Genomic DNA, 16,429 nt, shown 5'->3' with positions numbered 1-16,429 from the left:
TTTTGGCGGTCGACCGCAAAACTATTTATGGTAATTTATAACTAGTTTTAAAAAGTACCGCATGTATACTTTTCTGTGTGTTTGAAATAAATTTGTATACAATATTAGATCACCCGGTAAACTTCTAATCAGATATTCTAACTTTTTTATTTTAATTGTATTTTGTTTATTTCATATATGTATGTAATCATGTTATCAGCTCAATAATTTTACATAAACCAACACGCACACTTACACATTCAGCATACACTCTTCTGGTTATTAAACAAAGCTTGCTAGCAATTCAAATGAATACAAAACTTAAATATATTTACGTGAAAGAGTATGAAGAAAAGCACCTTGTAACAAAGTAATGGCTTCACCAAAAAATTATTTGAATGAATGCATTTGTAGTTTCCTCGCCATTGTGCTGTTATTGATTAGAAACGTTGAACATGCCAACCCTGTAGTTCATCCGGAATTCTTTCGGATTCGAAAGAAACATGTCGATATTACATTTGAAAATAAGGTGCTCAAATTCGTTTGAGTGATGATTAAAATATAAGCATTCGACAACCAACTGGCAACGAATTTTTTTTTCAAGAGATATATTTCAATTAGAGAGATACATATTCAGTGTGCGATGCAGCAAAATACAATGTTCTTTACATTTCAACCATGATTCAGTTAGAGAGTGATCCATTTCAATTTTCCCTACTTTTTTTTTTAAGAAAAATAAAGAAGCTTCAAATTTATTATCATTCGAAAGAACGTTCTTTGGCATTTATTTTATTTTTATATCGCCACAAGAAAAAGTGTAAGGGTGTGATGATGCTGAATGAAATTACAGCTCTTAAATTTCTTCAGGTTGTTACTTTACTTGTTTACATACCCATTGAGCCAGAAATAGGCCTAATCTAAAATATTTTTAGAGCCGGTAGCCGATATATCTACTTCAGCTGTACTTACGAAAAGTGCCAGAGCCGGTATATCGGCTCACGGCTTATAGCGGTTCACTACTCACATTGCAGGAGAATTCTATTTCAAAATAAATTTGTAATGCGTTATAAATGATCTAATTTCATTATAATATATAAGTATATAGTAAATATTTATTTTTTCTATAATTTTCAAATGAGTTCGAAAAAACCAGTGTCATTGTTTAGTTTTGTATCTCATTCACAATACGCAGTTTTTTGAATCATGTAAATATTGTTCCTCGTTTGGTTTTTACAAGCATTTTTCCAAACCCTTGTAAAACTGTGAAAACCGGCCGGTTTTTTCGCATAGGCACCTCTATTTCGCCCGGCACTTAGAGGGTTAACAACATTGACAACATTTAAAAATATTATTATTATGTATTTTTTGTTTGATTTGTGTTGCCAACTCAAATAAAAGTTTTATATTCTTATATGCCTCTCAGTTTTTCCATACATTATATAAGCCTTCCTGGGCTTATATTATATGTATATCATAAACATTTCAAATCACTTATAGATGGTCCAGATTTTTTCGCGTTTTAGCGAGACAAATGAATGACAATTAATTTTAAAATACATATACTATATTAAAAAAACGTTTAAAAGAGTAAAGATATTGTCCAAATTATCTTTCTGTATGTATTTTGTTAATCCACTGTGCATGGATGGCTCATGCACTTTTGAAGGGATAAATACCCTATGATGAGTACATGACACCTATTGTTTTTTGTGTATCCAGGTTTGATACACACATATAACACTGAGTAAATTGGTAGACGAGCAATCTTAGGAAACTTAGTTAACCATTTCTTAATTCGGTGTAAAATTGTATTTTATATTCATTTTATACCGATATATAACAGAAATAAAAATCCAGGACATGGCAGTGTTCGTTTCTGTGCGTTACATTAAAATAATACATTAATAATAAACAAGAAATTGCTGTGTTCACATTGTGTTGATATAACAATTTAAAGTAGTTTTTGAATTAAAATTTTGAAGACAAAACGAAGTTTTTGAAATCTCTTAAGTGCTCTAGCTTTAGATTAAGTATAATTTTACATAATACGGCACTTCGCAAAAGAAAGTGGTGAAGTCATAATATGGAAATGGACTCGTGTGGGATTTATGGTACACAACAAATACATGCTAAGGCGTATAGATGACCATAAATATAATGGCGTTTTCTTTTCTCTCAAAATAGTTGCATTTGTTCTGCCCTATTTATGGATCATATTCTTGGCAGTCATATGCATGTTATTTTTTTAACTTTCTCGTTTTTTATAGTTATTTTTTTAAATCCAAACTTCTAAATTGCGAACGAGTTGGTTGGCGAATATTATTATTTTTTTTTTTTTGTTTTTTTAACAAGTTTAATTTTTTTTAATATTGCCATTAAATTAGCTAACATTTTCATCGAGAAAAGAAAGCGCTATAAGTGTTCGGTGAAATTAAATAAAAGTTGACTAATTATACCTTGCTATAGCTCTATTCAAGTTTTAAAAAGTACAACTATAAGTACTTAGAAGTAGTAACCGTTTTATCATGTCTCTAATCAATTCAACTACAAAAACAGCAAATGATAAAAACATTGGTAATGATGAACATTATAATATTGCCAAAGACAACAATCCACAACAAGAACAGCAGCAGAAATGCGAAGTACAACTAAAGACGCCCAATCGTTATTTGGAGCAGCACAAAAAGCTTAGAGTTTATAACAGCGTTGCGACAGATTCGAGTGTACCAACAAACTTTCGTCGTGTGACATCAACAAATGTGAATGATTCTATGTCTGTATCACATGAGCAGCAGAAAAAAATGGAGCAATCTAAAAAATATTTAGGTGTTGAAAAGAATATAAATCAAAAATACGACAAAATACCGTCAATAACCCAGTCTGGACAGCAATCGCCACCATTGCATAAAGAGTTACTAAAAATTAAACCATCAGCACTACACCAACAGCAGCAACAAAAGTTCGAACTTTATGATACAAATGACAACTATCGCAGTTGCGACTTTAATTTTAATAGTAAAAAAAATTCCACACACATTTTCAGCACCAGCAACAATACGAACTATGATAAAAATGGAGGCTGCATTGGTATTTTAAGTGAAAACAACAAACCTTACATCGATAAGAACTTTAGCAAAAGCATCGGTGAACGACTCGATAATATCGGGATTGAGTCTTTCCAAGTTGGCGCAGGGCCTAACTTAAGTGCAAATAATTTATCATTAAGTGGCGTCAGTAAATCTTTAAGAACACTCGATTCTGCACCGCAAATCGGTAGTACGGCATCTATCACCAGCGAGCAGCAACTCTGTCAGTTGTACAATTCACAGCAGCATTCCGATTATATAATATCAGATTATATGGAAAAGATAGCGACGCGTATTAATTTATTAGATACAGAGTTAAAATTTGCTTGGAGTGCACTGGATTTGTTATCTAGTGAGTATGGTAAAATCTGGGCGCGGTTGGAAAAACTAGAGAAGATCTCGTTTGAACAGCAGTCAGTTGTAAATAATTTAATAGGTTTAATATCACTTAAACATGAACAGCAAGAACAAAATGAACAACAATCTGAGTGTGTGACACATTTAAGCTTTCTTGATACCTCAAAATATACCGAGAAACAAAAGCTTACACCGTTCGATTACTTGCTGCAAGGTGAACAATTATTGATGTCTAATTTGGTTGAAGCCGAACAACAGGCCATTCTCTTGAATAATTCAGCTGCTATATTATTGCAAGATATAAATACGGAATGCGCTTCCGAAAAATATAATAACTTGTTACAAGAGATGAAGAACGATACATTAGATGCGCTGGATGCCGTACGAATAAACAGCGAACTAGAAGCGCTTGACAAGTTATTGCAGCAACAAACAAATAATATATGCAATTCTGGTGAAATACATCAGCACTTGCGAAATGAAAACAAAATCGGCCATAATAACCATTTTCAAGTATCAGCAGTTCGTCGTGATCGCCAACGTAAATATGAGGACAAACTTGCTGTAATGGTTGATGACGCTAATTTGTCGCTGGAAAAACTATCTGATTGTAATGTAAGCAGCTCGTTAGTAACGCTGAACTCAGTAAACCGACAGTGTTTAAAAAATCAACAAGTATCAGATATATTATCAGAAGAAACCAAGTCACATCAAGAGCCAAGTTCCCGTTTAAGCTGGCTCGACTCTTCGAAAATAACAGATAACGATCTTTTACATTATTATCAACAACAACTGTTGGCAAACGATACCAAAAGTGAACTGTCTCCAGAGTTTCTGTATAGCCGTAAGCTTTTAGGGAAACTTACACAGCCAGAAAGTTGTAATAGTTTTGATCAGTTTAAAGGCAGTTGTAATGAAGCCACTAATATAACAGGAAGTATGCAAAATTTGACGAAGTTAGATGAAGTTAGATTCGCTGTTGCACTGCCGTCGACAGCAATTGAGACAAATATATCAGTATCGAATGCACGCTCAACGCATATCAGTCCGGAAATTTATTGGGATTCGACTCATAATATACGCGAAAAGAAAGATTTTGATAAGACAATAGATATGGATAGGAATGATTTTATTAGGAAGGATAAGTTTTTTCAACAAGTGGCCTCTAAACAAGGCGAACTCTTGCAAGCGGATGTGGCAATAGAAGACACGGGTGGAACAATATTACCAGTCGATATTAGAAACAATAGTGAAGTGACCGAAGACTTTTATAAAACACTTAATGAGGCATATCGTGATGATACTCTGAACACAGAAATTTCCAATGTGGAAAGTTTATTGCAACATAATGAAGTCACAAATGAACATATACTGAGCAGTTTGGGCACGCGCAGCAATTCAACTTTGGATATAATACGGGAAGACAATGAGGAGAGTGGTATTGGCGCTATACTTTCAAAACATTCCGATATAGTTAAATCTCAGTTAGTTTCAAAAATAGAAGTTACATCACCACAAGTTTTTGAAGCTTGCACAACGACAACGGCAACAAATACAAAAACCACAACAATAGTTACAAGAAGAACGAAAGACATTAAAAAACACAAAAAGAAAAAGCATCAGAATGACGAGATGGAAATGCTGAACAATCTGAAAAGCGCGCTTGCCAAAGCTGCTGCAGTTCTTACATCCAGTCCTGTATTAACTAAAAAAACGGCAATGTATTCCAGTTTTGCGTTCACCGAAGAACAATATCTCCAAAATAACTCAAATAATGGTGACTACTATCCAACTGCTTCATCTTCGGAGGACGAATGCAGAGCTAAAAAAGTTCATGGAGCCCAAGATCATTATTGTAATCACCTGAATGAAGACAAAACCATACCCCTCGACAGCACTGGAGATATATTGCTAATGGAAATAAATAAAATACAAGATCTTCAAGTATTAAGCTCGGCACAAATTGTCACACTACGCACACTTGTTAAAAAAGAGCATAATTTTTTTGAAAAAATACACCAAGTTAATAAGAATCTTTTATTACTGCTTCTGAATCCGATAACAATAGGCGAGGAGCTTCGTACACTTGGAAATGATAAAATACGAAAGTTCGAAAGAGTTATGAAAACCTTGGAACGTAATATAGACACGCTGAAAAAATTAGTTGGCAACTCTTTTGAGGACTATACACGAATGTACTTAACCGATGATGAATTGGTGGTGATAAAAAAAACTGATAATTATCTGGCTGATGATAATGAAGTTGTGTCGAATATCATGACAACAAAAAATAAAAAACAAAAAAAATCTAAGAAAAAGAAAACAGAAAGGAAAGAAAATGTAATTGGCGATCTTGCAGATACACATCAGACACAAACAGTAAGTGATACAGATAAAATTACACCTGTCACAAATAGTTCCATCGATTGCGATAAGACACATTTTGACTATAGCGCTCATTTACTTCGAAACAATTCCAATTTGGACGAACAACTAAAAATTTTAGAAACTCAAGAACATGAGATGCGTCTTAAAAAATTGCATGATTCTACCATAAGCCCTACAACCAACATCAATAATATTATAAATAATAAAAGTGGTCTCGGACAGAAACCACAATGCAATTATTTGGCTGACATGGATATTGAGTCGGAGCATATGCTGTTACAAACAACAAATGCAACACCTAATAGTCAAGATAAAACATTGGGTCGCGCTACTTCGGTAGCAACACTTTACAATAATGATGAGTATATAAAGTCGCTAAAGAGAAGCCTGGAGCGACACAATAGCATGCTTTTTCTTTTACATTTACAACATCCTGAATACCAAAGTAAAACAAAAGCATATCAAGATATTTTGGCTTTGGACATTGATGGCATACTCTTAGCTGGTGTTGGTGGGACTCAAAGCCCACCACCTCCAGCGCCCTACGATGACGATGATGCAAATGCAGCCATTGATAGCAATAACGATGATGCTCAAAAAAAGGCGACTTTGCAGTTGGTAAATGATGACACCGATGCAGATATAGCTAACCTATCGGTACTATCAATAAACGCCTCAAATCCATTTCATACACATAGCGCGTCATATGACAATGCGAAATTAGAATTGTTAAATGAGACACCAAAACAAACGAAATCGAATTCTGACCTTTCATCTATAAACCGTTTGTCAAGCTGGGAGAAGTCGCTAAACTCTACGCTATGCGGTGTTGGCGTTGTTAGTACGAACGCTGATAAATACAATCCATTTCTTAATAAGTGTATGAGTTTGCAGTTACTAATGTCTGAAGATTTGGAATCAGTAAATAATAGAGCCACTAATTTCTGTAGTTCCAGGTTGAATTCAAAGCCTTGGATGACAGCCGATCTAGATTCGGATAATGGTGGTTTGAGTTTAAATGATACTAGCTCTACTGAAATAGAATTGGAGATCACAACACGTGCCGTTACCATAGCGACTGCTAATTCTGTTATTCCAACGATTATTAGTACAACTAATGCCACTTTTTCCAACACTGGCGATAAAATAAAGCAAAAAAATAATTTAATGCCCATACAGCAAGCGAGGGAAAATAATTACCTGTTGAATGAAGAAAATTTGAACTATATATGTGAGTTATCTAAGAATATGCCCATTTGTTCCGTCTATGAGAGCAAATCCATTTTCAATAAACTCAAAGTTGGTACCATGGATGAGCATGTACGAACTGTCGATGAAGTCCTTGAGTGGGGTCATCGGCAGCGACAACGGCAGACACCAAAGAGACAGCAAAGTGTGGCAAATATGTTAGGTGATCACAACCGGCGTATGCCGGATCTTTTGCGAAGACCCACATATACAACTACGCTTGGAGGGGTCGGAAGGATCACTTCCGATAGGAAAAGTATACAGTCTGAGGGTAGGTGTGAATCATCCCAAACACATAAAGGACAACTCACTGATCGTCTCGTTTATTATCCGACATCTAATGATATTAAAGATTATAATAGCTGCAATAATCTAAATTTTTTGGATAAGAACCATTTGGAGCACCCTTATCAACATCAACCTCATCAGCAAATGTCATATAATCATGGTTTTAGCTGCTTAGCTCCCACCAATTTTTCTAATGTGTCAGTAAAAAAGGCAGTAAACACACATCACCAACATTACATGCTACATCGTTCTTCACCAGCCGTCAATGAACAAAGCAATCGAATATTCAAACAGAATAATTTTAACGGTTCTCGAAATTATGTATTTCAATCCAAACAGCACAAGAATGCAGAGTTGTCCACTTCCTATGTTTTACGCGGTGCGCATTATGATGCCAAAGCAGTACAAGATATTGACATAGTAGCATCTTCAACGTCTGCCGACATAGTTGGTTTATCCGGTAGTGAAACAACATCAAGCACTACATTTAAAGTTTGGAATAAGTTTACTAATTTTTTGCCGGACAATTTAAAATTGAAGCGATCTTTACGATATGGTCGTTCTCGGTCATTGCCTACGAGCCATGACAATTACTCGGAAGATAGAGGATCTTTTCAAACAAGCCAAGATGATTGTTACCCTTCAATTGCTGATCATATGGCATCATTCAATGTGTCTCGTGAGAACATGACACATAAAGGTAATGTGTCATTGCATAAAGTGGCTACGGAGCCAAAAAAATGCTGGCAGCAACAGCAGCGTGGCAATAAACATTCTCGTAGCAGTTTCGAATTTTCAAAACGTTTATACAAACTACCCACAAAGCTGGTGCAGCATGCTACTCCTACTGGTGCAGTCCCCGTTGGTAGCGCAATTACATCAGACATAATTGCTGCCCGCAATTTAAATTGCGTGGATACAACTAACAAGACTGTAGCTGGTAACCATAAAAAACGTTCAAGGTTTTCAGCGACTGTAAATAATTTAATGCAGAAAGCCAAAACTGGATACAGGCGTCACAGTTTTGTAGCTCGTGGAATTACAGATTCTCGTGCTGCGGCTATAGTATATAGTGTATCAGATACAGAGGCGGATGTACCCAGTTTTATTTCTTCGGATAATGAAGGCTCTATAGTCAGTGATATTGAAAATTTTAGTACATTTTCAGTGGATACTAACGGACGTGATGATGGATGCGATACTGCAATATATGAGGCAAATAAACCTCAACTTCAGTCATACGGTATACAGTTTTTTAGTAAAGAGCTTGAAGTCAGAGAAGGTGATGACGGGGACAACTATAAGGGAGTTGTGTCTTCCGATATAAAAGATAGTGGGCTGAGTGATGTTGCTCAAGTTAAGGATAATGAAGAAGGTGGCCACATATTTGGGCAGAATGAAATTAAAGAAAATGAAATGCATGATTTAACCGTCAGAGTGACTCCTTCGAACACATTTATAAGTCACAAAGAAAAGGTTACGGCAGATACAAAGGAAAACGAAGTTCTTGATTTACAGTCAAAAGTATTGAAACCACCAGATCAATATATAATTAAGATTACGGGAGGATTTAAAAGTCAGCAAAATCAAGTTGAAACCAAATTACGTAGTGCAAACAAATCAGTTTTAACAAAATATAATTCAAAGGCGATGGATAATTCTCACGTATTGCTGGACTTTGTAAGAACTCCCAATCAAGTGACTACTGTTGTGGATAAGAAAGAAGGGAAATATAATGATGATGGTGTTTCAAATGAAACAGAAGTACCATCAATAGCTGTAGCAACAGCTGATAACTCACATCCACCACTATTACCGATAACAAGTGAGTTTACTAATCGAAGTTTGGCAGCACAACAGTCGCTTGATGTCTCTCTAGGTTTAACTGAAGAAGATGACAATCGCAGTCAGTATTCTTTCCGCACGCTGTCGTCATCACGTCGTCAAAGCACTGAGGATAGCATTGATACAGATGATGAATACTTTTGTTATGAGCTAAGGCAGTTGGAAGAATTGGAACAGCAACGAAAAGCTGAATACCTAGATGAAAGTGATAAGAAGTCACCGGTAGGCATATCCCTGGTTGATAATGTACGATTGTTTTCACAAATCGATCAATTGACTCTAAGAAGTACAACTTGCTATAATAACTCCCAACACATAAATACATATGCTACATTTGATAATGACAATAAAGTTGTTAATAATACCGTGTTGCAATTTTCCGCTGAAAACGAACCAGACGAAGCTATTAAACAGCTTATGTGTGAAGTCCTAAGAGAATTGAAATGTGTTGTCAAGGAAATACCAGCAATAGACAACGTAAAAGTGGAGTCACCATTTAAAGTAGAGATGAAATCTTCACAAAACCGCTTTTCCACGAAATCAACCGTCTCAAGTAACTTTGAACGTGTGACAAAAGTTACTGATTTGCATAGCGCGTGGCAAGATATTAATGGAGATGATTCGCAACATGGGTATTCTGATATGGATGCTGAGGAACATGCTCTGGAGGAAATTGGTAGCAGTGAAATTATGGATGAAGGCAGTACGATGAATATATTCGTATACGCTGATAATGCAGCCCGCAATAAATTCACAAAATGTCATAACCTTTATCAGCAACAACCAGAACAGAAAACACAGCACATTAGTGGTGAACGTGTAGCTCAACATAAGCGTTTTCGCAAACGACGTGATCGCCGACGGATGACGGATAATAACAACGATAAGGATAATGAAGCAACTAATCATGATCCGCAGCATCAACATATCACTACCTCTTCATGTTCATCTGAAGAGGAAGTGGTCAGCGGAATTAAACTTTGTAAAGATAAGACAAAAACGAGTCAAGGGGGTGGTAGCAGTAGCTGCGATAAGCATAAACGGGCAACCATAGCTAGAATTATACCAAATAAAAGGGAAAGTTCTACCAAACCAACGCAAAATGACCTGTTGCTAAATTCTGCTACGAAAGCAAATGGGATGGATGAAGATATATATGTTGATTTTAACGAGGATGATGATGTAAATAATGTGAGTATGTCATCCAGTGCCACCCTTGGTCCAGATACACCAGCTGAACTAAGTGAGGAACTGGAAGGCGACCAGAATATTTATAAGACCGTTCCAAGCTATCAAGCATTTAAAGGCAATCAAGAAAGCATTGAAGTATCTAACAGAAGTTTGAGGGTGGAACAAAATTTGACTGATGCTGAGGACGAAAATACCGGGTTAGAAATTAATCATACAACCGCTCCAACTGTTAACCAGATTCATGAGCATTTAACAAAACTTGAGGAAGAAACACAAGACAACACACAAAGGGAAATGCATCTATTAAGTCATGATTCTAGTGCTGAAGTTAGTGGGACGCAAGGTACAAATATCAATACATCAGTACTTGGGAGTAGCAAATGGAAACTTCTGAAAACTCTCAAAGAACGGAAAATCGAAGAAAAAAATTATCAAGTTAAAGCTAAAGACGAGGAATGTAGTAAAGATCGTGAAAAGGTAAGCATTCCAATATTAACACAGAATCTGAGCTTTTGTGACGTTTAATCTTACACTATCATATAGCAATCCTTTTTGAAATCAAGAACTTCAAGTGAATGAATAAAAAGGGTAACTGATGTAGTTTATCTACTTCTGGTAATCTAGCACAGTCATTTGCTTCGAATGGAGAATATTTTTTCTATTTTATTTTATTTACATTAGAGAGACTTCTAACACTGCTAATTTTTGATGTAGATCTGCTGAGCACTGAAAGTCGTAAATGAGAATCTTTGCTCTCTAGGGAATTCATCATCTCCAAAAGCCGATTATAGTGGTTTCAGGCCGTTAATTTTAGACCATGAATTCAAATTATCTAAACAAGTTATTTTACAGTAAATGGTGGGTTGGTAGTGCGACTGAAATAAAATCTTTACTCCAACCCAACATGCTGCAACATATTTGATTTAAAATTCATCAGATCGACAAAATTGTTGTATTTGGAAATTAATTTCGTTAGCACTTACATGTTTGTCCGCTAATGTAACCCGATTACGTAGTCAGTTATGTATGAAATAAAGTCGTTTTTCTGTCCTTACGTCCCTATGTATGCTTAAATCCTTAAAACTACGCAAAGGATTATGATGTGGGGTTTTTTTTTTTAATAGATAGAGTGATTGAAAAGACAAGTTTATATGTAAAATATCATCCATTAAATAGTGGTGAAATACTGTTATTTTTGAGATTTCTAATGTGATGCCGTAAAAAATTAAATTTTTTTTCGCTTACATTGAAATCGCAGGCTGAACCCTACGAGATTTATCAAAATAATGTACTAAACATTGTACACTTTAAGAAGGTCTATAAAAACACCTGGATGGTATATGTCCATCTCTTATGGATATCCCATAATAAATTTTGTTTGTTATTTTCTTCTTATATGTCCATCTCTTATGAATATCCCATAATAAATTTTGTTTGTTATTTTCTTCTTACGATAAATAATGGGTAATTCTCGAAGCGATTTTAACCAATACAGAATTAATCCTTATCCAATTGAATACATTGTTGATTCAATATAGATCTATATGGCCTTTTACAGCATATGAGTATGAATGAATATTTTCGAAGGTATTACATATTTAAAAACTGGCTCAGTAAGCAGTCGATGAATATAATACCAGATGCATCCCAAAAGACTGATGCCATAACCTTGCCAGCCGACTTTTTCGACTTTCCACGCTTGAGGACTGGTTCATAATGCGCAGTCCATCCACTAGGCTGACTGTCGATTGGACTCCGGTGTGAGATGACGGAGCCACGTTTCTATTGTCACACACCGACGCAAAAACTCGGTTCAAATACAACTAAAGAGCACTCACATTATGAACTTGCGAGGCACATATTTTGCTCAATGCAAAGTGTGTTTCGCCTCTTTAGAGCGTCATTGTAATCCGTGCTCATTTCGCCTCTTTCCAACTTAGCAAATCTTTATTCAACGGTGGATTGCCTAGGTAAAGAACCCAAATTCAACAGTATTTTTCTCCCAAATAGAAATGCTTATTAACACGCGAAATGCTTTATGATCAATTTTTTTGTAAACTCACATAAGTTTCTTAAAAAATTCTATGTCTCATTAACTAAGAGTTTTAATCTAATTAATAGAAATCATAAAGATCATAGTAGCAATATTGTTTATGTGTCAGCCACAGTAAAGCGTGGGCGGGTACTCTAGTATAAAAATACGTTGGGTTTTAGTCTGTTCGCTATAGCTGACTAAACCGTTGCATGAAATGAAAAATAGCCTGAACCATCCAATGAGGAAGGTTTGTGTAAAAAAAAATTCAGAAAATGTCCATTTTTAACCGACTCTCGAGCGTAAATTAAAGAAAAAATTCATTGCTTACTTATAACAAATAATGTTACATTTAGACAGGGAATGTTATTTAACATTTACCTAAGCTGAAACTCACTGATAAGAGTGAATTATAGCGTCAATAACAAAAGAAACATTTTTGTTCGGATGTGTCAGGGCGCTGACAAGACTTTTCTTGCAAATTTAATACTTGCTAAAATAAGACAATCAGGGAAGATAGCGATAACAGTTGCTTCTTCAGGAATTGCTGGAACTCTTCTAAGGAACGGAGAAATTGCTCATTCATCTTTTAAATTTCCGTTATCCACAAATCTTGAATAACAATCAATATATTCTATCCGCAGTAATGGGTCTCTTGGATAACTATCGCAAGACGCCTCATTGATTATATGGGGTGAGTGTACCATGAGCCATAAAGCACATATAGAGGCCATGGACAGAACATTAAAAGCCCTTAGAAACTGTTTTGCTCTCATGGTTGGGATTACTTTTGTATTTGCAGGAGATTTCCGACAGACTCTTCCCGTCATAAACAGAGGTACGCGAGCAAATATCATCAAAGCATGCTTAATATTGTAAGTCTTATGGACTTGAAAGTATAAAATCCTGGACAAATACGGGAGCTCATTTTCATGGAATCACTGATGGTGATTTTCCACAGTTATTGCTTAAACTTTGGGTAAGAATTTTTCCCACTCCAAATTTAAATGGTAATTGTAATATTCTTCTGGATGAGTCTCTAGGCCAAATACCTGTAGTAAAAGTTTAGAAATTTTAATAGATGTAGTATACATCGAGAATTCGCACGAAAAGGAATTTCATTGGTTGTATTCCAGGGCAATAGTGGAATGATACTGTCAAAGAAATAAACGATCTAAGTATTCGAAAAGTTCCCGGAGAAATAAAAAAATACTGATTGATAGGCACTGTGACTAATATCGAAGATGCACTCCATTATCATGAATTAGCTTTAAAAACTGGAGTTCCAATTTTAGTTTTGAGAAATTTAAGTCCACCAAACATGTACAACCGAGGCTGCTTATTAAGGAATTGAAGTACAATTTAATTGCAGCAACCATTATCGCCAGCTCAGCATCTGGTCAACTAACTCATGTACCGAGGAATCCAATGATCTCAAGTGATCTGCCAATGCCATTTAACCAGCTTCAATTTCCGTTGAAAACATCCTTCGCTCAAACTATAAACAAGTTCCAAAGCCAAACATTAAACATTAAAACGAGTTAGCATTTAGAACATTTTTGTGAGAGAGTGTGCACAAAATTATAACTCTTGAAATGATAGTTTAAACCCGTGTGAAGCTGTACGTGTGCAATTGCTGTGTTTTTATTTTATTTTTGAAGTATGTAAATATCCAAATTTGAATTTTGAACACATGTTTAAGATTTGAAATTTTAATTTTATTTATGAATTGTTTGGATTTTTAATGTATGATATGTGCTGAATTTTACTACAATCGGTTATGTAGTTTAGCAGTTTCGCTTGGACAAACAGTTGCGTCTGTTACATTTCGTTATACCACAAAAACGAAATAAAAATTCTATGTCCGTCTAGTGGTTCTAAGCTACCTACGCACCAAAATATATTCTCTCGTTATTTAGTTATACTATAAATAGTGTAACAAACACGACTTTATTTTATATGTATACATGGATTAAATTGACAAATTGTGTAAAACTTTCTCACAAGAGTTCTTTTATTTATAAGTTTTTACTACAAAATGCAAAAGATGACTACAAATTTAATTGCAAATGTAATATACGTGAGATATGTTGCTTATGGTATATCCGAATAATCTTTGCATTATATTACTACTGCAAACCGCTATCGAATATAGCTGTCATACGAATTAAGCGATCAAAATAAAGTTTTTGTACGGAAAACTTTTATATAACTAGATATCTTCAAAAAAATTTATTTTCGAATGCAATAATACGAGTACAATCTGCAAATACCTTTTTTATATCGGACCACTGTAGCACATATGTAGTTATGTACATGCTTATGTGAAAACCTTTTTTATTAGTGAAGTGTACTCTAACTTCGATACACCTGAAGTAAAATTTATTTCTGGTTAGAATTATTTTCTACTGCTTTTGATAATATTGGATTAATACTAGCTTAATGAAACTATAATAAAGTTAATAACGAACTTCAAAAATCAAAAAATATTACAAAAAATATTTTATTTTGTAACTCTCGCTTGTTTTAACTTTTTTATATAGCTCAATAATAACTATTTTTATACAAAACAAATGACTCTATAAACTACATGTTGATATAAAAAAGTTATAACAATAGTTTTCAAAATATATTGATACATTACTAAGGAAACTCCATTTATCTTCTATACAATAAAGAATGGCAGTGGACCTGGTGATATTGGCATACGGGGTAGCGGGCACCCGGGAGACAATCCATTCTACAGTAACATTGACAGCATGCCAGATATACGTCCTCGTCGGAAATCCATTCCACTCGTTTCAGAACTTGTAAGTAGTATGTTTTTGCATTTAAATCATCTATACATAATAACTTCATTATATTATACTTATATAATACGTATATTTATATACATATGTATGTAGATAATACTACAGTTGTACAAATAACTAAAAACGTATGTGTGATACATATAAAAATCATTGTGCTGTGTTTTTGCGTTCATATACAGACCTACTCACCTATGTAGTCGAGAAATAAAAAATAATTTGTTTGGCACTTACATGTTTGTTAAATAAATAAATGAACACATACATATATATATATATACACTAGGGTGGATAAAAAAGCGATGTTGTTGTACGCTTCGTTCTCTGAAAAATTGGTTCATAGACAATTTTGAGAAAAGCTCTCCAGGTACGAACTCTTAATTGCCTTTTTTTTTGTTTTAATAATAAAATAATATAATAATTAAACGTTGTTATTACGTATATCCTTCTATGATGAGATTGTAAATATTATTGAAAGATCCGATATATAGGGTTAAATATACATAAATATTCAGGATGACGAGACGAGTTGAAAATCGACTGACTGTCTGTCCGTCCGGGACACAGTTCGTAGATGAGCATAATCGGACTACTGTGATACCCACAAAACGCCATCAAGAGAAAGTCTATAAAAAGTCATAACTAAACAAACGTTATATTAAAAAGACATAACCAAAAATAACACTTAAAAATAAAAAAAAAGTAGTTTTGATACCCCTTATATAAGGTTTAATGTACATACATATCTCCTAAACCACTTAGAGTGAAATATCCAAATTTGGTCAGGACAAATCACTGGGTGCTCAATCGACACTGTAAATCCATATATCGGATCCATCAAAAGTTACCAGAAGCGCGATAAATCAATAAGTAAAAACTTCAGAATCCATTTTGCAATTGCTATGAGAGGACTTAATAAGATCCGAGGCAAATTCTTTTAACTATTAAAATTTTAACCGTTAACTGTTACGCTTACGAAAAGTTCGTTTTCGACGACCTTAAATTTCATATATATTAAAAAACGAATATTTTTTTGAGAAGCGAGATACATTTTTTTGCTATTTAATAATAAGAAAAAAAGAAGACCGATAAGAGCTCATACTTGGAAAGTACCAAGTGAAAAAAACATTGCGTGTTTTTTACCCATCCTAATATATATAGTATGTATTTGCTTAATTCGTGTACACTCAGCTTGAGTGTCCTAG

The 16,429-nt window shown here is 34.5% G+C and overlaps 1 protein-coding gene across 7 annotated transcripts in view; it reads left to right on the top strand.

Annotated features, from left to right (window-relative positions):
- Window positions 1-2,409: 2,409 nt before the first annotated feature.
- LOC108976539 overlaps window positions 2,410-16,429 on the top strand; it is a 78,696-nt gene continuing 64,676 nt past the window's right edge. For all 7 annotated transcript variants that reach the window (XM_018945728.1, XM_018945729.1, XM_018945727.1 and 4 more), the window contains exons 1-2: window positions 2,410-10,859; window positions 15,093-15,224. In XM_018945728.1, the coding sequence (XP_018801273.1) occupies window positions 2,505-10,859; window positions 15,093-15,224 (8,487 nt within the window). In that variant the 5' untranslated portion in view covers window positions 2,410-2,504. The remainder of the gene's footprint in view (window positions 10,860-15,092; window positions 15,225-16,429) is intronic.

The sequence above is a fragment of the Bactrocera latifrons genome, unplaced genomic scaffold (genome assembly GCF_001853355.1).
Source record: "Bactrocera latifrons isolate USDA-ARS-PBARC rearing strain unplaced genomic scaffold, ASM185335v1 scaffold_773, whole genome shotgun sequence".
Taxonomy (NCBI): Eukaryota; Metazoa; Arthropoda; class Insecta; order Diptera; family Tephritidae; genus Bactrocera; species Bactrocera latifrons.
This window is presented reverse-complemented; position numbering and strand designations above follow the sequence as displayed.